The 23475-nt window shown below is 39.7% G+C and overlaps 1 protein-coding gene and 1 long non-coding RNA gene across 2 annotated transcripts; one reads left to right on the top strand and one right to left on the bottom strand.

Annotated features, from left to right (window-relative positions):
• Window positions 1-3: 3 nt before the first annotated feature.
• Window positions 4-16858, bottom strand: il4i1 (interleukin 4 induced 1). The gene is made up of 7 exons (XM_061918787.1): window positions 16727-16858; window positions 16029-16243; window positions 14455-14567; window positions 11658-11859; window positions 6736-6804; window positions 6498-6634; window positions 4-1657 (listed from the first exon to the last, which is right to left on the bottom strand). Exons 1-7 carry the CDS (start codon window positions 16755-16757, stop codon window positions 892-894), a joined length of 1533 nt encoding a protein of 510 aa, XP_061774771.1. The 5' UTR covers window positions 16758-16858; the 3' UTR covers window positions 4-891.
• LOC133564453 (uncharacterized) lies at window positions 2181-12851 on the top strand. The gene is made up of 2 exons (XR_009809282.1): window positions 2181-12460; window positions 12545-12851. It is a non-coding gene; the product is annotated as an uncharacterized LOC133564453 (long non-coding RNA).
• Window positions 16859-23475: the final 6617 nt, after the last annotated feature.

The raw sequence follows: 23475 nt of genomic DNA, 5'->3' as shown, positions 1-23475 counted from the left end.
TTGTTAGTGATGAAACGGGGACGTTTCTACTTGAGGGGGGGATGTATGTAACAAACAGTTCAGGGTGTCCGTCCAGTGTTGCCGTAGGGCTGTGACGTAAGGGGTCTATATAAAGGTGGGTTGTTGAAGAAGGTGAGGTATATGGAGAGAGGTGTAAAGAAGGGAAAAATAAAGAAGTGGTGGAGACCGGACCTGCTCTCATGACTCCCTTTTATTATTTTATTTTATCAGTACCCAGAATATGCGAACCCAGGATACTCGGCTACATTAGCATCGATTAGCATGCAGTGCTAATCGATGCACATTCTACGTAAATCAACTTGAATCCGTCCCTGATCATGTTGTTACACCCTTTGACAACACCGACGAGGCATGATGTCTCCAAGGTATCGGAAAACAGTCAAAAAAACGGGAAATAACAGAGCTAATTCGACTCGATGCGTGTGATGTGTAGGGAAAAATGGCGTTGAGTACCGATGTGACGTCACGTTCTGACGTCGTCGCTCAGAGAGGGATAAACAGAAAGGCGTTTAATTCGCCAAATTTCCCCCATTTAGAGTTCGGAAATCGGTTAAAAAAATATGTGGTCTTTTTTCTGCAACATCAAGGTATATATTGATGCTTACATAGGTCTGGTGATAATGTTCCCCTTTAAGTTCACACCAATAAAACTTAGTTCTCATGCCATAATAACGGAGTGCAGGCCGCAAACAGCCCGGAAGAATTTTGTACACACAATAATGCTTTTCCCGGTTTTGTGAGATAATCACTACTTTATAAGCTCAAATCCGCTACAATATGTACCAGCATCAATAAATATATGTATACAAATACAAACAAATAACAAATACATAATATAATGTGTGTTGAAATAAAATATTATGTTCTCGATTAAATGGTGAGGTCATTGATATTTTTTGCGGCTCTCAGAGCAGATTTCATGGATGTTTCTATCCAACCATGAGGTAAGGCAGTGTGTTCTCCTGCAAAGTGCACACGTCCCTCACTTTCAAACAGTTGACTTGTAAAGATGCGCTGGTAAGGCGTCAACAGGGCAAAGGCTCCAAAGCTGTAAGGATCTAATCCCCACTTTTTGACCAGTCCTCCTGTAAATAGAGGCCTGATGTCCTCTCCGTGGATCTTGACCAAGTCGTCCAGTACGACAGCCATCAGATCGTCCTCGCTCATACCTTGGAAGAGGGTGGACTCATCAGAGCAGGTGTAAGAGGCCAGTAGGGCACCTGCATCTGTTCCAGAGAAACTGTGGCTGGGGTAATAAATAAAACGAGAGGTTCTGTCTGTTATGCTCTTGCCTCCCCTGATGCCTTCTTTCTCCCAAAAGCGTTCCCTGAAGCTGAGTATCACTTTGGTGCTGCTGGTGTAGTGAGCCGAGCGTAGGGCTTCCATCTTGTCCCTGGAAAGAGGAGGCTGGAAGTCAATGAAAAGGGTCGCCTTGGCTGTGGCCGTAACCATGGCGTAGTCCACCGTCAGGTTGGTCAGGGATCCTGGATTATGGCGGTCCTGGTATGTGATTGTCACATTCTTGCCTCCCGTTTGGTTGATGAATTTGACTTTGGAATTGAGTAGAGTGGTGGCGTTTAACATCTTGTAGAAGGCCGTGATGATCTTGTCAAAGCCACCTGTCACTTCAAAGTACCTGTAGAAGCATCCAGAGGATAACCTTTACATTTACATTTACGAGTCATACTAAAGACTATAAAAATGGGAACCATTACCTCCCTGCTTGGCACTCAGCATCAAGGGTTGGAATTGGGGGTTAAATCATGAAAAATGATTCCCGGGCGCGCACCGCTGCTGCGTACTGCTCCCCTCACCTCCCAGGGGGTGAACAAGGGGATGGGTCAAATGCAGAGGACACATTTCACCACACCTAGTGTGTGTGTGACAATCATTGGTACTTTAACTTTAACTTAACTTAAAAGTTAAAGTACCACACACACACACACACACACACACACACACACACACACAGACACACAAACACACACACACAAGGTGTGGTGAGATTACCCTCTGCATTTGACCCATCCCCATTTTCCCCCTCTGTGAAGTGAGGGAGCAGTGAGCAGGAGCAGTGGCCACGCCCGGGAATCATTTTGGTGATTTTACCCCCAATTCCAACCCTTGACGCTGAGTGCCAAGCAGGGAGGTAATGGGTCCCATTTTTATGGTCTATGGCAGGGGTAGGGAACCTATGGTTCTAGAGCCAGATGTGGCTCTTTTGATGACTGCACCTGGCTCTCAGATAAATCTTAGCTGACATCGCTTAACACGATAAGTAATTAATAATTCCGCTGGTAATCACAGTGTTAAAGATAACGTTCAAATTATTCTCATGCATTTTAATCCAACCATCCATTTTCTATCGCACCTGTTCAAAATGTCGCATTGATGGTAAGAAGTATTATATTAATTATTGGTTAACTTTGGCATAACAATGTTATTAAAAAGAATAAGACACTTATTATACTCTAAAAACGTTAGTCTTACTTAAAAATGCACGCATTTAGTTGTATTCAGTGCTAAAAAATATTTTATGGCTCTCACGGAAATACATTTTGAAATATTTGGCTTTAATGGCTCTCTCAGCCAAAAAGGTTCCCGACCCCTGGTCTATGGTATGACTCGGGTTGGGTTTGAACTCACGACATGCCGTTCTCAGGGCAGACACTCGAACCACAAGGCTACTGAGCAGCTTAAACGCTATAGGTTAACATCCCTTGGCTGACTCACGTCAACATAAGCGGTTGTTGACACAACCCAAAATAGCTTTGACTTTGCCTTAGTAACGGGGGTGTCAAACTCGCTTTCATTGAGTTTGTACTGGTTAGTAGTAAACAAATATAAATGATAAGAATTTGCCTAAAAATTTTTGACAGACAAAAAAAATCAAGTGAAGTATATTTATATAGCGCTTTTTTCTCAAGTGACTCAAAGCACTTTACCTAGTGAAACCCAATATCTAAGTTACTGGGAGCAGGTGGTTAAAGTGTCTTGTCCAAGGACACAACAGCATTGACTAGAATGGCGGAAGCGTGGATCGAACCTGCAACCCTCAAGTTGCTGGCACGGCCGCTCTACCAACCGAGCCATACCGCCACCAGCTCTGTTGCAAGAATTTTCTTGCAAAATTTACTGTGACTTTTGGAACATATTACTGTAAATAGAAAAACATAACAGTTATTTTTACCATAGAGTCTTCGGTTGTTGTTTTTACTGTGTGTTACTGTAAATGGTAAAACTATACTGCAATTTTTTAAAGTAAAATTCTGGTGCCTGAGCTGCCAGGTTTTTTTTTCACTTAATGTCGTATTTCCTTGAATTGCCGCCGGGGCGCTAATTAATTTAAAACCTCTTCTCACTCTTGCGCTTACCAAAGGCATGCGGTAAAAGTAAGCATGCGCTAATTAATTTAAAACCTCTTCTCACTCCGGCACTTACCAAAGGTATGCAGTAAAAATTTTAGTGTGATGTAACCTTGGACCTTAAATCCTACTGAAAAGCTCTTAATCTTCTTCCCTTTATGCGATTTCAAATTACCGGCATTGAAATCAGCCTCCTCCATTTTGAAAATGATGACAGTGGAAGTGTCACTCGTGACGTCACGAGTTTGACCAGGCGGTAATACTAAGAGTGCGCGAATCATTTTGGTAAGCGAGTTTGACCCGGCAGTAATTCAAGGCAGGCGCATATTATATGCCCTGCGGAAATTCAAGGAAATACGGTAATCTACTGTGATTTTAAAGTGTACAATTTGATGTATGACTCGCTATTGAGTACATTGACATTTCATAAGTTTCATGTTTAAATTATGCACTGCATTTTCCGGACTATAAGCCATTACTTTTTTCCAACCCATTGGACCCTGCAACTTACAAAGTGTGCGGAAAATTTGATGGATTTTGCTTTGCAAACGGCCATAATGTTTTGTATTCAACAAATATTTTCATAAAACACCCACAGAGACACTCAAAAGGTGTGTTTTTGTTTGTGCTTCGTTCAAGTTTGCTCACTGCAGGTGCTGCGAGTGAAACGGCAACAGTATTTCCTTCTGTTTAATGCCTTGAACCAGAAGTACAAGTGCCGTTCCGTCTGCCAGTCATCCATAGCGATTATACTCGTATGGTCTCTTAATTTATCACTCCAAGCAATGTTTGCAAGTTTTACAATGTAACTAAAATAATTAATATTTACCGGTACTAAACTCGGACATGTTTGATAGTAGTGTTTTCATGCATATTTATACATGCTATCATAATGTAATCAAGTCAGCGTTGTTAGCATCAGTTAATATGCTAACACTTTTACAAGTGTCCGTGTTAGTATTATTATTAACTTACAATAACATTGTTTTTGCATTGTTTAGGTTTCCCAAATTCCTCAGCAAATTCGCCAAAACGTCACCGTGGAGTTACTGAGTCTGTTTAGCTGATTGGAAAACTAGTTTCCGCTGCTATTGGGTCCATGACGATGACTTCTGTTCTGTTTGATCAGCCGTTTTACTGCCGTGGAACAGAGTATGTTTTGACACAATTAAGGTATGTAAATAAACATTTACAAAATCTTTTTATGTAAATAACTCATTTCATAACGTGTATATATGCGGCTTATAGTCTGGTGCAGCTGATAAATGGAAACATATTTTTTATTTAAAATTTAGTGAATGCGACTTTTAGACCGGTGCGAGCTATTGTCGGGAAAATACGGTCGGTTGGAAAGTATATGAAGTGATTTAAGAGGTTTGAAGGTGTTTATATGTGTGTGTGAAAGCAGTAGGTAGGGTTTACACAAACTTTAAATGCATATAATCAGAGGTGGGTAGTAACGCGCTACATTTACTCCGTTACATTTACTTGAGTAACTTTTGGGATAAATTGTACTTCTACGAGTAGTTTTAATGCAACATACTTTTACTTTTACTTGAGTATATTTATAGAGAAGAAACGCTACTTTTACTCCGCTCCATTTAACTACATTCAGCTGGCTACTCGCTACTTTTTTTTTAATCGATCTGTTAGTGTTTGTTTTGGTTTACGACAGAGCTTCAAAGTAGGATCTACGCATGCCTGTGTTTCACCAATCACATGCAGTCACTGGTGACGTTAGACCAATCAAACAGAGCCAGGTGGTCACATGACCTGACTTAAACAAGTTGAAAAACTTATTCGGGTGTTACCGTTAAGTGGTCAATTGTACGGAATATGTACTGAACTGTGCAATCTACTAATATAAGTTTCAGTCAATCAATCAAAAGTGTAAAGGAAAAAATACACTTTTTATTTCAACCGTACTTCCTGTCACAAGCCTAAAGACTGATCGCACAGTTCCTATCTTCACAATAAAAGCGCCGCTTCATCGCGCCTGCGCTAACAAAATAAGAGTCTCCGAAAGCCAGAGCAAACAAGCTAGCAAGCTACGGAGTTTGCCGCCAATGTATTTCTTGTAAAGTTTATAAAAACAAATATGGAAGCTGGACAAATAAGATGCCAAAAAGCAACGACATTCATGTGGTATTAAACAGAAAAGAGGAACTTTTTTTCTCCTCCATTTGAAAAAGTGGACGTTATCAACACTACAATGCAAGTCATCAGAATCAGGTAATACACCAACTTATAGTCTTATCTTCATGAAAGATAGGAATCTATATGTTAAACATCATGCATGTATATTCATTAAAACACATTTAACATGTCAACAAAAACGGCATAATAAATAAATATAAATTATATACTGTATATATATATATATATGATATGTGTGTGTATATATGATGTGTGTGTATGTATATGTATATATGAGGTAGATCACTTGGTAATTTATTAAGTAATTGATTAACGTTGAAAAACTTATTGGGGTGTTACCATTTAGTGGTAAATTGTATGGAATCTGTACTGTACTGTGCAATCTACTAATAAAAGTTTCAATCAACCAATCAATCCATCAATCAGTCAATGAATACCTGTTGAGCCTATGGTGCTGTTAAGTTATTGTGGCTCAATGTGCCTAAATGTTTTATTTATTTTAATGTACTATTATTTAAAATATATTATTGTTTTAGTTGCTTAAGAGATATTCATGGCTCTGAATTTGCTCATTGCTATTTTTATGTTTTTGTGCATTATTTGTCCCGTAATCAGGTTACTCATCAGTTACTCAGTACTTGAGTAGTTTTTTCACAACATACTTTTTACTTTTACTCAAGTAAATATTTGGGTGACTAATCCTTACTTTTACTTGAGTAATAAATCTCTAAAGTAACAGTACTCTTACTTGAGTACAGATTCTGGCTCCTCTACCCACCTCTGCATGTAATATTCATAAAACTCATGAAATGGTGTGCCTGCTTTGCGAAAATTCCGTTATCGGGAGGGATACGCTCCAGAGATCCTTAAAAAACATACAGGTTTCTAAATACAGAACATGCCAACCCTTAACTCACCCACATAAATGTAAAAAAAACCCCATATATTTCTTACTCTGTGTTGTCATTGATGTCCATCTGTATGTAGAACATCTCAACAATGGATGCGTAGTATATGCTGTCCTCATTCAGGATATCTCCAATCATTTGCAAGGCGCCACGACTTAGATTGCCCTCCTTTACCAAGTAATGCTATTGATAAGACAGTATGTTCATCAAAAAATAATTAGTATATTTAAACTTTATTCTTTGCGTAGTTGAACTAAAACTTTGTTGACATGGATATTTCTTACTATGACGGAGTAGGAATCATATTTGTCCAATACAGCAGTGCAGCTGCTCGTCTGAAGGTCATCCTTCACCTGTGCAAAGATTGCAGTACAGTTAAAAACCAGAACTAACACATTCATAAAACATTTTTTGAAACCAAAGAAGAAGATTGAATAGAATTTGTGTGTGAAATGAGAGGTGCTGAAGCTGAACAAATTCTGAAAAGATTTACAAAAAATTTTGATCTACAAGAAAAATATTTTTGCTGTTGATCTGATTGGTGTTGGGATGATTGGCATCAGTTGATATTGTGGAGGCAGTAAAACTTCCCAAGACCTAATGGAGTTAGTGCTACATGGAATTGGGAATTGGGAAAATTTGTGTCTGGCAGGTAGTTTCATGTTGAAATGGTTTGAATAAGTTAAGACATTTGAAGAAAAAAAATCTATAATTTCTGTGGGAATTTTTGTGCCGAATTTTTGTGCCGGAATATGTGGAATTCCAGGAAAAACCTGGAATTTGTTCAATTCCAAAAATACATAGCCTGAATGTTGTCAGTGAGCTGAATATCTTGGGTTTGGAAAGGTGTGACTCAATTGGAAAATGTGAAAACAGCATAGATTTTTGAAAGCCAAATACAGTCAAACCTGTCTATTGCGAGCACTCAAAGGCAACAGCAAAAGTGACCACAATAGACAAGTGGTCACTATATGCAGGTTAGGAGCCATTTTGAGCCAGGTTTTGTGATAGTTGGACCAATGCCGTACTCAAACGTTGACGCTGGATACGACGGGCGGCGTTGGATTTATAAACACAAGATATTGGATGTTAGTAATGGAAATTATTTTTTGTGATGGGGAAAGAAGAGAGCTGCTTGTTGTTGTTATTAACAAATCATTACATTATAATGTCACTCGCAGCAAAAAAGTAAACAAATAACTGGGACTTCTTCTATCTTTGGTATTAGTGGCCGATATACGGAGTACCATACAAGAATTATTAAGAGATGCAACATAAGTGGTCGCTGGTTGCATTTAGGGTCAGGGTAAACTTCATTGTACTTTTAGGAAAATGTGTCTTGAGCATTGTGTTACTTTATTGCTTCCTGGAGCAGAAAAGATACAATCACCTGGACTTAAAAAAAGATCCACGGAGACATTGGACAATTTCTAATGTGAGTTAAGCACGTGTGTTCATTGCACATTGCTCTATTGCATTATATATATTTGTATGTATTTTTCAACAGATTGATAGAAACGGAAACAAATGATGATTTAAGATGGTTCTGTGTGGAGTTTGCATGTTCGCCCCATGACTGCGTGGGATCCCTCCGGGTACTCCGGCTTCCTCCACCTCCAAAGACATGCATCTGGGCGGGGCAGGGGGTTGTTAGGTTTGGTTGATATCAGCACTTCAGTCATCAACAATTGTATCATCAGAGAAATGGACATTGAAACAGTGTAGGTCTAACTTTGTTGGATACGTACAACAAGTAGTGGACATAGTGAGCTCAGAAAGCATAAGAACAAGTATATACATTTAATTTTTTACAATTGATTATTTACAATCCGGGGAGGTGGGATGTGGTGGGGGGAGGGTGTTAGGCTAGGGTTGAAGTTGCCTGGAGGTGTTCTTTTACTGCGGTTTTGAAGGAGGATAGAGATGCACTTTCTTTTACACCTGTTGGGAGTGCATTCCATATTGATGTGGCATGGAAGGAGAATGAGTTAAGACCTTTGTTAGATCGGAATCTGGGTGTACCGTGGTTTGTGGAGCTCCCCCTGGTGTTGTGGTTATGGCGGTCATTTACATTATGGAAGTAGTTTGACATGCACTTCGGTATCAGGGAGCTGTAGCAAATTTTATGGACTAGGCTCAGTGCAAGTTGTTTTACTCTGTCCTCCAACCTGAGCCAGTCCACTTTGGAGAAGTGGGTAGGAGTGAGGTGTGATCTGGGGTGGAGGTCTAGAAGCAACCTGACTAGCTTGTCCTGGGATGTTTGGAGTCTAGATTTGAGGGTTTTTGGAGGTGCTGGAGTACCAGGAGGTGCAAGCGTAATCGAAAAAGGTTTGAATGAGAGTTCCTGCTAGAATCTTAATGGTGATTTGTTGACCAGAGAGGGGATTCTGTAGAGAAATCTTGTTCGTTAGTTGGCCTTTTTGATTACCTTGGTTGCCATTTTATCACAGGAAAGATTAGGGTCTAGAATGGTATCTAGGTAGGTGACCTCATCTTTCCCGGTGATAACAATGTAACCAACTTTAATAGTGAAGTCACTGACTTTCTTGAGGTTGATGTGGGACCCAAATAGGATGGATTACGTTTTACCCAAAAGTATGGATAACTTGTTGTCAGCGAGCCATGTGCAAATTCTACAGAGTTCGGCACTGAGAATTTTTTCCACCTGTGACTTGTCCTTGCCGGATACCAGCAGGGCCAAGTCATCCGCAAACAGGAATAATTCACAGTCGCATGCTAATGACATGTCGTTCACGTATATTAGGAACAGTAAAGGTCCTAGTATATTGCCTTGGGGGACTCCACAGCTTACTGAGAGGGGGAGGGGGACACACGGTGCCGTTCATCTCTACCACCTGTTTCCTCCCCTCCAGGTACGATTGCATCCAGCTCGATGAGGTTTTATTGAATCTGATTGCTCTGAGCTTATCCAACAGTATAGCGTGGTTAACAGTTTCAAAGGCCTTCTGAATGTCCAACATGACCATGCCGCAGTATTTGCCCGCATCCACCTCATGGTTGATGTGGTCGGTCAGATAGAGAAGGCATGTGTCAGCGGAGTAGTTAGTTCTGAAGCCGGATTGAAATCTGTACATGAGTTTTTTAGTAGTAAAGTAACTATCGACCTGTTCATAAACAGTTTTTTCCATTACTTTCGAAATGGAACTGAGAATAGAAACCGGTCGGTAGTTGCCAGGTTCTAAATTGTTTATTATGTGTGTGATGATTGGGTCGATGGTGGTGGCAGAGTCCCTGAGGCCTGTGGCCTTGTTTAAATGGTAAATAAAAACAGAATACAATGATTTTCGAATTCTTTTCAACTTATATTCAATTGAATAGATTGCAAAGACAAGATATTTAATGTTCAAACTCAGAAACATTATTTTTTTTGCAAATAATCATTAATTTAGAATTTAATGGCAGCAACAGTTTGCAAAAAAGTTGGCAGAAGGGCATTTTTACCACTGTGATACATGACCTTTCCTTTTAACAACACTCAGGAGACCAATGTGGAATTTTTTCCCATTCTTTCTTTATGTACAGCTTAAGTTGTCATATTTTACGCTTCATAATGCGCCACACATTTTCAATGGGAGACATGTCTGGACTACAGGCAGGCCAGTCTAGTACCCACACTCTTTTACTAGGAAGCCACGCTGTTGTAACACATGCAGAATGTGGCTTGGCTTTTTCTTAAGCAGGTACATCCTTGAAAAAGATGGCAGCATATGTTGCTTCAAAACCTGTATGTACCTTTCAGCATCAATGGTGCCTTCACAGATGTGTAAGTTACCCATGCCTTAGGCACTAATACACCCCCATACCATCACAGATGCTGGCTTTTAAACTTTGCGCCTATAACAGTGCGGATGGTTCTTTTCCTCTTTGGTCCAGAGGACACGACGTCCACAGTTTCCAAAAACAATTTAAAATGTGGACTCGTCAGACCACAGAACACTTTTCCACTTTTCATCCGTCCATCTTAGATGAGCTTGGGCCCAGCATAGCCGGTGGCGTTTCTGGGTGTTGCTGATAAATGGCTTTTGCTTTGCATAGTAGAGTTTTAACTTGCACTCACAGATGCAGTGACAAACTGTAATTACTGACAGTTGTTTTCTGAAGTATTCCTGAGCTCATGTGGTGATATCCTTTACACACTGATGTCGCTTTTTATTGCAGTACCGCCTGAGGGATCATAGGGGACAGGAATTCAATGTCAGTTTTCGGCCTTGCAGCTTATGGGCAGTGATTTTCAAGATTCTCTAAACCTTTTGATGATATTATGAACCATAGATGGTGAAATCCCTAAATGCCTTGCATTAGCTTGTTGAGAAATGTTGTTCTTAAACTGTTGGACGATTTGCTCATGCATTTGTTCACAACATGGTGACCCTCACCCCATCCTTGTTTGTGAATGACTGAGAATTTCATAGAAGCTGCTTTTATACCCACTCTTGGCACCCGCCTGTTCCCAATTAGCCTGTTCACCTGTGGGATGTTCCAAATAAGAGCATTTCTCAATCTCAGTCTTTTTTGCCACTCATGCCAGCTTTTTTAAAACAGGTTGCAGGCATCAAATTCTAAATGAGCTAATATTTGCAAAAAATAACCAAGTTTACCAGTTCGAACGTTAGGTATCTTGTCTTTGCAGTTTATTCAATTGAATATAGGTTAAAAAGGAGTTTCAAATCATTGTATTCTGTTTTTTTTACGATTTACACAACATGCCAACTTCACTGGGTTTGGGTTTTGTGGAAAAGCAGTGCACTATACAAGTATGATGAATTTACCATTTAACCAATAAATGCCACAATAAACGAGAAAGAGGAGTATTTCCGATGATTAATACTTGTGATCAGAAACATGCTGCAAAATTGTCAGAATCAAGTCGTAAAAATATACAGGCCATTACACAAAATAATGAACTATCCGTTACTAGAAAACAGTAACAGCGTCAGTAACATAGCCCTATTCCAAATATTGACACTAATGTGCGTGTTAGTGCTCTTTAGCTTTAACACTGATAAGTTCCAGGTTTGAAGGGTTATACACCCTGGACAAGTTGCCACCTCATCGCAGGGCCAACACAGATAGACAGACAACATTCACACACAAGGGCCAAATATGTTTGGTCAGTTGAACAGTCTGTGTAGGAGAAGCTGTAGAGGATAATGATGGACAGGCACTGAATGTGACAAGTACAAACCTTGTCCAGAGTTTCACTGAAGAGTTGGGCTGCAGACTTCCCCCTTTCTCTTTCATTCAACGTGTAGTTCAGCACGCTCAAGTTGTCTTTAACCAGATAGGTTTTCTGCAGTATTCCGTTCACCAGATAGTATGTGTTCAAGTCTTCTTGGATAAAGGGGTTCAAGGGAATTTGTAATTTGGAGGCAAAGGACAGCAGAATCCTGTGAACATACAGCAAACTGGGATGTATATTCATGTATGTAAATTGTTTTATTCGATGCATGCAGCGCACACAGGTAAATATGGATATTCCTTTAATCATCTTTTTTTGTTCTCTTCCAACACCCTAAAGGGTTTTGCAACAAAAAACGATATGTCTAATGCTCTACTAGTACTAGGCAGATTGATCAATTCATTAATAGTATCAATGCCAAGGGTATTATCAGTACATTATAGGATTGACACGAGTGGAATCAATATTTTAAAAATTATCTTAAATGTTTATTTTGACTAGTATCTGTGTTTTGTATGTGTTGTACATATTGTTGCAATACACATATTGTTAAAATGTGAACAAATACGTTTAGTTTAAACAGATATTTGTTATGAGTCATACTCCTGCTGCCTGTCATCCTGCTGTGTACTCTGCTGAGAGCACCGCGGGCCAGGGCCACGGGCGTTTCCTCTCCGTTGCGGGCGCGTTTCCATGCGGCTGCAGAGGGTCTGCAATCAGTGCACCTGACCCTTGATGAGTGACTAGCCTTCATAAGCCAGCGCAGCCTGAGATCCAGTGCCAGAACGTAGTTTCTCGTACGCAGCACAGTAAGCCCACACGTCTCCAACCTTTTCTCGCATATGCATTCTTACCGCCGTGTTCACCGTCTCTCGTGTTGTGTCCTCCTTTAGCTTCCCGTCGTCGAGCTGTGTGTCTCTGCAATACCCTTTTGGATCCCCTCTTGCCTTCCTGGACTTCGACCTCACGCCTGCCCACCGACCACGAGGCCTCGCTCCTGTCCTCGACCATCCGCCTGCCCTCTGACGTCCGAGCCTCTTTTTCCCCTTTTGGACTTCCGCATCGATCTTAACCCGTACACTCAACAGCCTCAGGTAACCACGCTCAGATAATACTTACACATAGTCACATTACATCTCTTTGGGCTAATCACACACCGTACTCACATACTGAGCTGTCAATAAACACGCTGACAACTAACGACGTCATCGCCTCTCTACCCTCTTCTTCTCCCGCTGTTCTGTCACAATATTTTTTTGTTTAACATTTTTGTGCTGTGTTTTTTACGGGGCGGCGCCAATGTGGCAACCCGATCAGTGTTCCCGTTCTGTACACCCTGTAACTGCATGTCTGTTCTTGGACGGAGTTGTCCTAAAATTGAATTACGTTGTACTTTTTAAGCGCAATGCCAATAAAGTTCCATCTACATTGATTATAATCATGTACAACAAGTTACCGGTAAAATTACAAAATCATAAAATTAGCTTTACAATTTCAGGAAAAAGTATCAGCATAATTACCGTATTTCCTTGAATTGCCACAGGACATATAGTATGCGCCTGCCTTGAATTACTGCCGGGTCAAACTCCCTTCCCAAAATAATTAGCGCATGCTTAGTATTACCGCCTGGTCAAATTCGTGACATCACGAGTGACACTTCCCCTGTACTCATTTTCAAAATGGAGAAAGCTGATTTCAATACCCGTAATTTTAAATTGCATAAAGGAAAGAAGATTAAGAGCTATTCAGTAGGATTTAAGGTCCAAGCTTACATCACAGTCACATTTTTACTGCATACCTTTGGTAAGTGCCGTACTGAGAAGAGGTTTTAAAATAATTAGCACATGCTTACTTTTAACGCAGGCCTTTGGTAAGCGCAGGAGTGAGAGGAGGTTTTAAATTAATTAGCGCCCCGGCGGAAATTCAAGGAAATACGGTATACTGGATCGATCCCAAAATTTGTAGTATCACCCGTCTCTATGCAAACGTTTGGGCGATATAATAAAACTTTATTTAGAATTTTTGCAAATACTAATATACAAGAATACATATTTAATGTTCAAACAAGTACGTATATGCTAAAATCGAACATTTTTATTTGTTAAATAACCTTTATTGGAAAATAAATAACCCGCCATTTTTGGAAAGCCATATGTTGGGATATTCAAAGTACTGTCACATGACAACCACTCCAAAACATTTCCTATACATCACTGAGGGACTTAATCAGGTCAAGTCATGCTAAATTTTAGGACCTTTAAGGAGGCTTCTTTATTTTTGCAGCCAGTTGAAAGGCAGTGTCTGTGTGGCTGCATCATCTAGCAAGGCCACACAGTATTTGAGAGTTAATCTGTTATTACTGAGATGTGTTATTAGATATTACACTAATTTGCTTTGTCGTCTATAATACAAAGCTAATGAATGCCGACATAAACATTATTTTCAGATATCATGGTACAGTATGTATTGACCTATATCAGATTGGTTTTAGTATATTTAATGGTCAATGGGGTTGCATCCTTCAATTCAATTCATGAATGTGTCCCTTAGAGTGGAAGCAGTTTGGACAACCCTGGCATAGTGGTGTCCATGATCATGCACCATCATTCAGGGAGTGCTGCAGCACCCCATCATACAGTACCTACTTTTCATTGTGTTGTGCAGAATTACTTTTTAAAATAGTGATGCTGGTTTAAAACTTGGATTTGGATTCTACATCGAACGTTTGATTTGAAATGATATATAACATTCATAGCTGGCAACATAAGAAAGCTAAAATGTTAAGAAAAAGCAGCACACTCACTTGTGGAAGCTGGGGATTCGCATGGCGCCCAATTCTGCATACCAGCCTTCTCTTGTGTTCCTGAAGGTCTCTATACGACCTCCGATGCGGTGGCTGGCTTCTATTATGGTTACCTTGGTGCATCAGGTCACAATTTCAGTCATGTATTGTTGACAATACTGAGGAAAGTAACTACTGTATTTTTTGGACTATAAGCTACTACTTTTTTACATTGCTTTGAACCCTGCAGCTCATAAAACGGTCCAGCTATTTTTTTTATTTTTCTTTAATAATGGCAGTAATATTTTGTATTCAAGAAGTAGTTTTCATACACTGAAAAGGTGTTAGACTTCTGTGGCATATTGTTGCCGGATTCGGTCCTCCGTGGATGCGTCAGCAAGAACACAGCAAAAAGGTAAGAACTAAGTGATTTATTAAACAAAAATAGCTATGAACAAAAACACTGGTACAAATAGAAAAGGCAAATAAAAGCGCTAGCATGGAAAGCTAGGTCAAACTAACCGAGACACAAACCCTTGGCACAAAGAGAAAAAAACAAAACAACTAGCATGAAAGGTAGGAATAAAAAAACAGCTTAGCGTGAGAGCTAGCGAGATAGAGAGTGAGAGACAAGTCATAAGCAGTTGTATGAGAACAAACTAAGATCCGACAATGAGTGATCAGAAAAGGCTGGCTTATAAAGGGTGGTGATTAGTAAAGACAGGTGTGCTGGAAACGAGAGTAGCAGCTGAAACTAATGAGTGACCATGGAAACGAACAAAACAGGAACTAAGCATGTCAAACCACAGAGTGATATAAAAATGGAATGGTGATGATCCGACCATCGGATCACAACAAAAGGTTTGTTATTGTTTGTGGTATGGTGCCATCCTTTGTACGAGTTGGCTCACTGAAGGTGCTGCGGGTTAAAAATGTACTTCCTGTTTTGTGCCCTGAACCCGAAGGGTAACCATCCACAGCGTTCTGCTTGAAAATATTCTTATTTTATCTAGCAATGTTTGTAAGTTTACAACTTAAAAAAATAATATTTATTAAACCGTCCCATGTGAGATGTCTGTAAGAATGTTCTCATGCATATTTTTACGTACTATCGTTAGCATTAGCGAATATGCTAACACGTTTACAAAAACATTTTTTGTTATTATTAATTTACAATGGCATTCTTTTTGCATTGTCTCAGTTTTGTTAATTCACCAAAATGTGGGCTCGGCAACAAAAATGATTTCTTTGATGCTCTTCTAGTCATGGGCGCATTGGTCAGTTTATTAATAGTATCAATGCCAAGGGTATTATCAGTACAGTATAGGATTGACACCAGTGAAATCAATAGTCTGTTTGATGGTTGGAGAGCTTGCTTCCGCAGGTAGCCGGTCCATAACGATGACTACTGTTTTGTTTGATCATCCGTTTTACTGTCGTGTGTCAGGTACCGTTTGGAAACAAATAAGGTAAACAAACACATAATATTTCGTACGGGTATGTATCTGCGGCTTAAAGTTTGGTGCGGCTAATATATGTACAAATATATTTTTCTTCTAAAATTTAATACTAGCTCGAAAAAATACCATCTTTACCTTGTGTCCGACGTCTTCCAAAAACTTGGCTGCAGTTAGTCCAGCGATGCCGCCTCCAATAATTGCGACATGTTGAGGCGTCTTTGTGGCAGGAAGACCTTTATCCACCATATTCAGAAGCTCACTGTAATCTGTGTCTTGGAGACAGTCAAACAGAGGGTCTCCGGTGATCCCACTCACTGCAAACACTACTACCCCCACGACAACCAAAGGAACTGATGAGACAAGGGATGGAGACAAAATATGCATGTAAGTTTATAAAACTGCAAAGTAACGGCCAATCTATTTTCTTTGTATCGCTTGTCATTAAGGACACATATATTGTATGAACCACACTTAAACCTGTGCAAAATCTTGAATAATGGTAGTATTTTCTGTCTAAAGTTATAAAATATAAACATAGACTTTCTTATTAAAAATGCATGCATGTTTATGTGTTTAGACTTTACCAAACACCTGGATACATACATCATACCAAAACAAATGAATTCAATTAGAAATGACTTTATTAAGATAAATAAAGACGTAGCAAGTTATTTGAACAAAACAGGTAAAATTAAGTAATTGTAAAAATAAAAACAAATTTACTTAAAAATATAACATAAATACAATTTTACACAATTTGAATATATGCATTTTCATATTTACTGTAATAAATCAATCTGTGTAAAGCTTGATACAAATGAACAAATACTTACATAATTTGCAGAGTGACATGTGAGTGATCATGTCGACAACGGAGCACCACAGACTGGATAGTTTCCTCTTTCTGTTGACAGTGTCAGAGGCAAATGACGCCTACAGGCAAAAACATATTGTATTGTAGGTTATGAGCTCATTAACACGGTTCAAAACAAATATCTTCTCACAAATGTTTAGTTTAAAACTTGACTGTTGACAAATGAGCTTGGATTCTGATCTTACTCACCTTTAACAAAGGCAATCTCTCATCAGTTGTCATCAGTCTATTCATGATTGAGAAGCGTAAGGAGCTATACCCTTAACAAGAATACGTATGATATTTATCTCTACAAAAGCAGCCTCTAAAACCCGTTAGGTATGTGTGGATTGGCACACAAAAGTAATTTAACGGGGGACTGTGTGGATCCTCAGGTCTTCGAGCAAGATTTTCCCACACCAGCTCAAGAGTCAACCATACTGAACAAATAAGATTAGTGAGGTTTTACTAGGCAGCACAGCTCATTTCCTCCATATTAACACATTTTAGTGCTTAAAACTGCCAAATTGGTATTACTCTAAATGTGCTTTATCTTGTTAGAACTAACCAATTTCCTCTTTATAAAAGGTGTATAGTATTAAGTATAGTAAGGCAAAAAGTAAAGAAATCGAACTTACCCTTTCTCAATTTGTATCACACAACATCCCTTTATACAATATGATATTAAAATACAAAACGCGAGAAAACTATTTGAATTTCTCCACCTTGCATAAAGATGGGAGACGTTACCATGAGAATTGACTTACAGTCACATGCAGTGTTGTGTACTGTATATTGCAGGTAGTGAAAGAGTCCATATAAAGAGGAGACAGTGCTGAACACAGCATTGTTTGAGGTCAAAGGCAGACTTTATTTAAAATGTTGTCAATAAATGCAGAACACAGGTAAAAATGCTTTGTTAATGTATAATATGCATGGTCTAAGGTGACTGCAACATTGCACAATAGCAGAACTCAGAACCATCAGAAAGTCAGGCTAACTACTCTGCTTAATATACATTTAAATACAAATATTTTATTTCAATTAAGAAAATGTTTAGGAACTTTGTGAAAAGTAATTAATTTATTATATATAACCTCCTCCTGCCCCCTTTGTTGGAGACAGGCCAGTTGAGTACCTTCTGTGGGCCCCAGCGTACAGTGGGTGTTTTGGTACAATAGATCGATTGCGTTCATCATGTTTGATTTAAACATTTAGCTAAATCATATATATTTTTTTGGTAACACTTTAGTATGGACAACATATTATAAGTAACAAATACTTAATTAAGAGTTATTTGGACAGTAGGGGAACATATTCTAAGTAACAAATACTTAATTTAGAATTATTTGGTTAGGGTTAGGGTTAGGGTTGTACTGGTTGTATAATAAGTCCATGCACAATAAGGCATTAATAAGTACTTATCCATCCATCCATCCATTTTCTACCGCTTATTCCCTTTGTGGTCGCGGGGGTTGCTGATGCCTATCTCAGCTACAATCGGGCGGAAGGGGGGGTACACCTTGGACAAGTCGCCACTTCATCGCAGGGCTAATAAGTACTTAATAATGACTAATTAAGAGCCAATATGTTATTTTAGGTTGTTTTTTGTTGTTGTTTTTTTTCCAAGATGGTGCTGCTGTAGTGGCTGCTGTAGGCAGGAGCTCTGTGCTCTTGTGTCATCCTTTTGTGTTTCCCTCTTGTTTTCATGTGTTATTATATTTTTTTGCCTTTTGGTCCGGGACCCTTTGGGACTGTGTGACAAGGGGTGGCACTTTCGTGACCTCTGTGGTGCTTTTTTTGTGGACTTCTGGATCTGCCTCCCGGGAGCCTTTTGGCCATGGAGACCAGTGCTGGGTCTCTGCTACACCAGAGTCTGTTTGGATGTACTGGAGGAGATGCGGATGAGGGGACAGGGCTGCGGAGCTAGCACTGAGCGCTGGGACGGAGAGGCTTCGCGGTGTCTTGACTGGGTGAGCAGGTGTCGGACACCTCAGTCACCTTGGACGTATCCTTGCTCATCCATGCGGACTGGACATTGGCTGAGAGTGGAGTCAGCTGTCTTGGTTGCTTTGTTGGGTCTGCTTCTGTCTCTGGCCATGCTCCCTCCTCCCCAGCAGACGATGGCGTGGAACACCACAGAGGCCACCACAGTGTATATGTTTATTTTATTTGTTTTATTCATAGCTGTATGTAGAAGTGTCTGGTTGTATCTGCTGCTTTAATGTCTTTAATGTCCTCTGTGTTCTTTGATGTTTGATGTTTCCCTCTTACACACATGTAAGAGGGATGTGTACTATGGCTATGAGTTGTTGTTTTTTTCCATTGGCCTCAGTCTGCACCCCCACTTCAGGGCCTAGGCTAAGACCGATATTTTTTAATTTTATTTTAATCTTCTATTCCCCCCCCCCCAACCCCCCCCCCCCCCCCCGTCCCTCCCCCCTTGTTTACCTGTATGTCATCTTTTTTGTAAGGGGCGCTGGAAGCCGGCAGACCCGTCAGCGATCCTGTTCTGTCTCCCCGTAATGTTTGTCTGATCTTGAATGGGATTGTGCTGAAAATTGTAATTTTCCTGAAGGAACTCTCCTGACGGAATAAATAAAGTAATATCTAATCTAATCTAATCTAATTAATTTGCATGTTAATAGGCAATTAATTAATGGTGAATATTTTCCCCATACTAAAGTGTTACCATTTATTTATACATAAATAAAAGATTTGTGTGTGCAAATAAATATTTTGTGGAGAGTAGGTGTAATTCTTAAGTACTTATAATTTCGAGCTGTCACTTCAGCCTTCCTCAGAGCTGTAGCTGCTCCCTGATGTGACGTGTCTAAAAACGGGTGACCTTGTTTTTCGCCTCTCACAGCTCTTACCATCTAAACTATTTTTCTATTTGAATATTTTTTCAATAGTGTATGGAGGAATTTCCTACGTGGCTGTCAAACATGGAGCTTGTGGGATTTGCCGGAAATTGGACATGGCACACCTCGTACTGAGGTGTAGGCAGGAATAATGATCTTTCTGCAGGTTCACATGCGAAACCTTTGTTAAGACTTCTACCTTATTTACTCAGTCAAGTTTGATGTCTTCTCGGCATTGCATCAGAGCCAAGAACTTCGCTAAATCATCCAATCTCTTCTGGTTTAGTCTTTTTTTGAGGGTGAAAAAGTTGCATCTGAGATCTCTGTTTCGTTCACTTTAATGAAAATGTTATTTCTTTTTTAAGTTTGTTTAATTAATTTTGGAAGATTCATCGAATAGCCACTAGATCTGTATCCATGTGACTTTACTGACACTTGGTGATTATTCCGTAAACAGTACTACATTTCAAGACAATCTGTTTTTTTCTCCCCTAAAAAACAAACAAAAAAATATATATAGATTTGACTGGTGGGCAAAATCAAACAAATCACATTTGATTGAAAATCCTTAGTAGAAGACAGCCCTAATTTGGAGTATTGCAAATATGCATCTCTTTTCAAGGCAATTCTTGCTCTGCAGTAAAAAGTGTTTTGAAAGTTGTTTTTTTCTGGATCTTAAAGTTTCATATCTATGACTGGATGATACCAGTACAAACGGGTAATATTGTGAGTGTGATGGATCCCTAAGGATGGTTTTGGTTTTCCTTAGAGACTGTGTGGTATCTCATAAAAGGAAAGTAGTGGGAAACAGATGATCTTCTGGCCGGTGTTGATGACTCTCTGGAGCACTGCTGTGCAGATAGTATACCACACACACGCATTATTATAGGACAGTAATAGAACCATTAGTACCTGGTAATTCCTGATGAATCTCTGGAAATAACCATTATGCTGTGCCTTCTTGATTTCCCTTGGGAATCAATAAGGTTTGTCTCCGTCCAAGTCTATGCCTTCCTTAACCTGGAGGTTTAGGAGCAGGAAAATCAAAGAACCTCATTAAGTAGACCTCATTGATGATTAGTGGATGGACGTCTAATGGCTTCCTTCTTGAAATCTAACAGTTATCAACTCTTTAATTTTAGTAGTCTTTAGAACAAGGTTGTTGTCCTTACACCACCCTGAGTACTCCAGTCTGTCACAGTGTGTTGATGACGAACCCCAAGATGCAGAGAAGGCAGGCTTTGTGTAGGAAAACATGATTTAATGTCCATAAGATCAATAAAAAAAACACAAACCAGGAACCAGAAGACAGGAACCAGAAGACAGGAAACAGGATGCGAGGAAAACAGGAACTAGAAGACAAGGGACCAAAAGACAGCAAGCTACAAACAGCTACAGAATACAGTTTACCGCTACCGCACACAGCTATACTGACATCAACAGGTCTTAGCGACAATACTCCAGCACAGACTGGATGGCAAGGCAGGTTCAAATAGCAGCTGGCTGATTGACACCAGGTGTGGCCAGGTGCCAATCAGCCACTAGGGGACACAGCACTCAGAGGGACAAACAGGGAAACTGAACCAAAATAAGAGTGCTGACAGGAAATAAAACAAACACAGACGAAAAACTAAAACTTAACCAAACTGTCAGGGACAAGCCTGACACAATCTACTTTATTTTGTCGCTAAAAGGAGAGTGTTATAGCAGCTACAACTAAATAATGTGTTGAAAAACTCATTTTTATGGCAACTATCGAAAAAATTGGAAGAGAAGGCATTCGCAATGATGTTCTAGATACCCTCGTAATGAGTCACATAGGCACAGAAAAGACTGTTGACAGCCTTTCAGGTTGTATTATACTAAAGCATGACAGCGACTGTAGTATAATATATCCAGGCTCGTCCTAGTCCTAACTCCCCGGCAGACCTTGACGTGCACCTCCAAAAAAAACCTAATTTCATGTCATCTGCAGCATGGACCGCAGAGTTGTGATCGGTTGTCTTTTTTTAGCGCATCATTTCAAGTACATATTTTTCCTATTACTTCCTCCTGCAAAAGCGCCATTTTAATAATCCGCCAAAACGTCACTACACCTCAAAGATTATTTTGGAGGTGCACTAAACGCTCAGCAATAGGTTTTGCAGGGGGAGGAGCAATTTGTGTAGCGTGGTGCCTCAACACGAGCACATAATCCAGGCTTTAAGACATTGAACACAAAACTGAAATGCAACCAATTGCATGTTCAAAGGTCAAAATGAGTAACCTGACTCTCGCCAGATCCTTGTAGTTCCCTGAGATCCAGACAAGGATCTGGGCTCGAGGGCATTGCAAACTCCTTCAAGATAGCAAAAAATAATGAACCAATCAGGATTGCTGGGCGAGATTTCATAGATATGACTGTTGTTTATTTCAAAAAACAATGGCGGCAAGCAACAAGAATTCGTGTGCTGACATTGATTCCGCTATTGCAACTGTTTTGCGACATCGATTGTCTACTGACATTGCTGTGTGGTTTCAGTAAAAGTTCTCTAACTTTTCGCTCTGTCGTTATCCAATATGTTAGATGTTCTGTTTTGGACTTCCCAGCGTCGCTCTAATCAGCATCACGATTTCGATGTGAGTGGTTGAAGCAGCATGTCATTGAAGATAACGGCCAAGTGGTTTATCCAATCACATACAATGATTTGTTTACAAGGCTTCGGAAAGACATCTCCTTGAGAAACCCCAGATCCTTGTGTGGAGCTCAGCAAACTACAAGGATCTGGCGAGAGTCTGGACACAAAGTGAGTGCCAAGCGCAAAAATATATCCAGGCAAGTGAGCCATTTTTCTTTTTAAATAAACATTATAGCAGCAATAAAAACAATGATAATTAAAGAATGCAATATCCGTAGAAATTGAGGTTGATCTGAATTCAAGCGAAATTAGAATGTGGAAATTTTGTTCACAAAAATACAGAATAATGGAAAAAAAATAATATGCTGTTTAAAATAGGACAGTTCAGAGATTGTAAAACTTTTTTTAGATCATGGATGATTGACAGGGGATTTTTTACAATGTTGTTTAGAAAAAGAAACACATGTTTACTATTTTCACAAGATGCATGGACATATTCTAAACCAGGGGTAACCAAACTTTTTGACTCGGGGGCCGCATTGGGTTAGAAAAAGGTGCCGAGCTGTATACAAACCCCGTTTCCGTATGAGTTGGGAAATTGTGTTAGATGTAAATATAAACGGAATACAATGATTTGCAAATCATTTTCAACCCATATTCAATTGAATGCACTACAAAGACAAGATATTTGATGTTCAAACTCAGAAACTTTTTTTTTTTTTTTCGCAAATAATAATTAACTTAGAACTTCATGGCTGCAACACGTGCCAGTTGTTGGAAAAGGGCATGTTCACCACTGTGTTACATCACATTTTCTTTTAACAACACACAATAAACGTCTGGGAACTGAGGAAACTAATTGTTGAAGCTTTGAAAGTGGAATTCTTTCCCATTCTTGTTTTATGTAGAGATTCAGTCGTTCAACAGTCTGGGGTCTCCGCTGTCGTATTTTTTGCTTCATAATGCGCCACACATTTTTGATGGGAGACAGGTCTGGACTGCAGGCGAGCCAGGAAAGTACCGGCACTCTTTTTTTACGAAGTCATGCTGTTGCAACACGTGCTGAATGTGGCTTGGCATTGTCTTGCTGAAAAAGACGGCGCTTAGATGGCAGCATATTTTGATCCAAAACCTGTATGTACCTTTCAGCATTAATTGTGCCTTCCCCCATACCATCACAGATGCTGGCTTTTGAACTTTGCGTCCATAACAGTTTGGATGGTTTGTCCGGATGACACAATGTCAAA

This window comes from Nerophis ophidion, linkage group LG13, assembly GCF_033978795.1.
Source record: "Nerophis ophidion isolate RoL-2023_Sa linkage group LG13, RoL_Noph_v1.0, whole genome shotgun sequence".
In the NCBI taxonomy this organism is placed as follows: Eukaryota; Metazoa; Chordata; class Actinopteri; order Syngnathiformes; family Syngnathidae; genus Nerophis; species Nerophis ophidion.
Note: the sequence above shows the minus strand (reverse complement) of the source record. Positions and strands in the feature narration are given on the sequence as shown.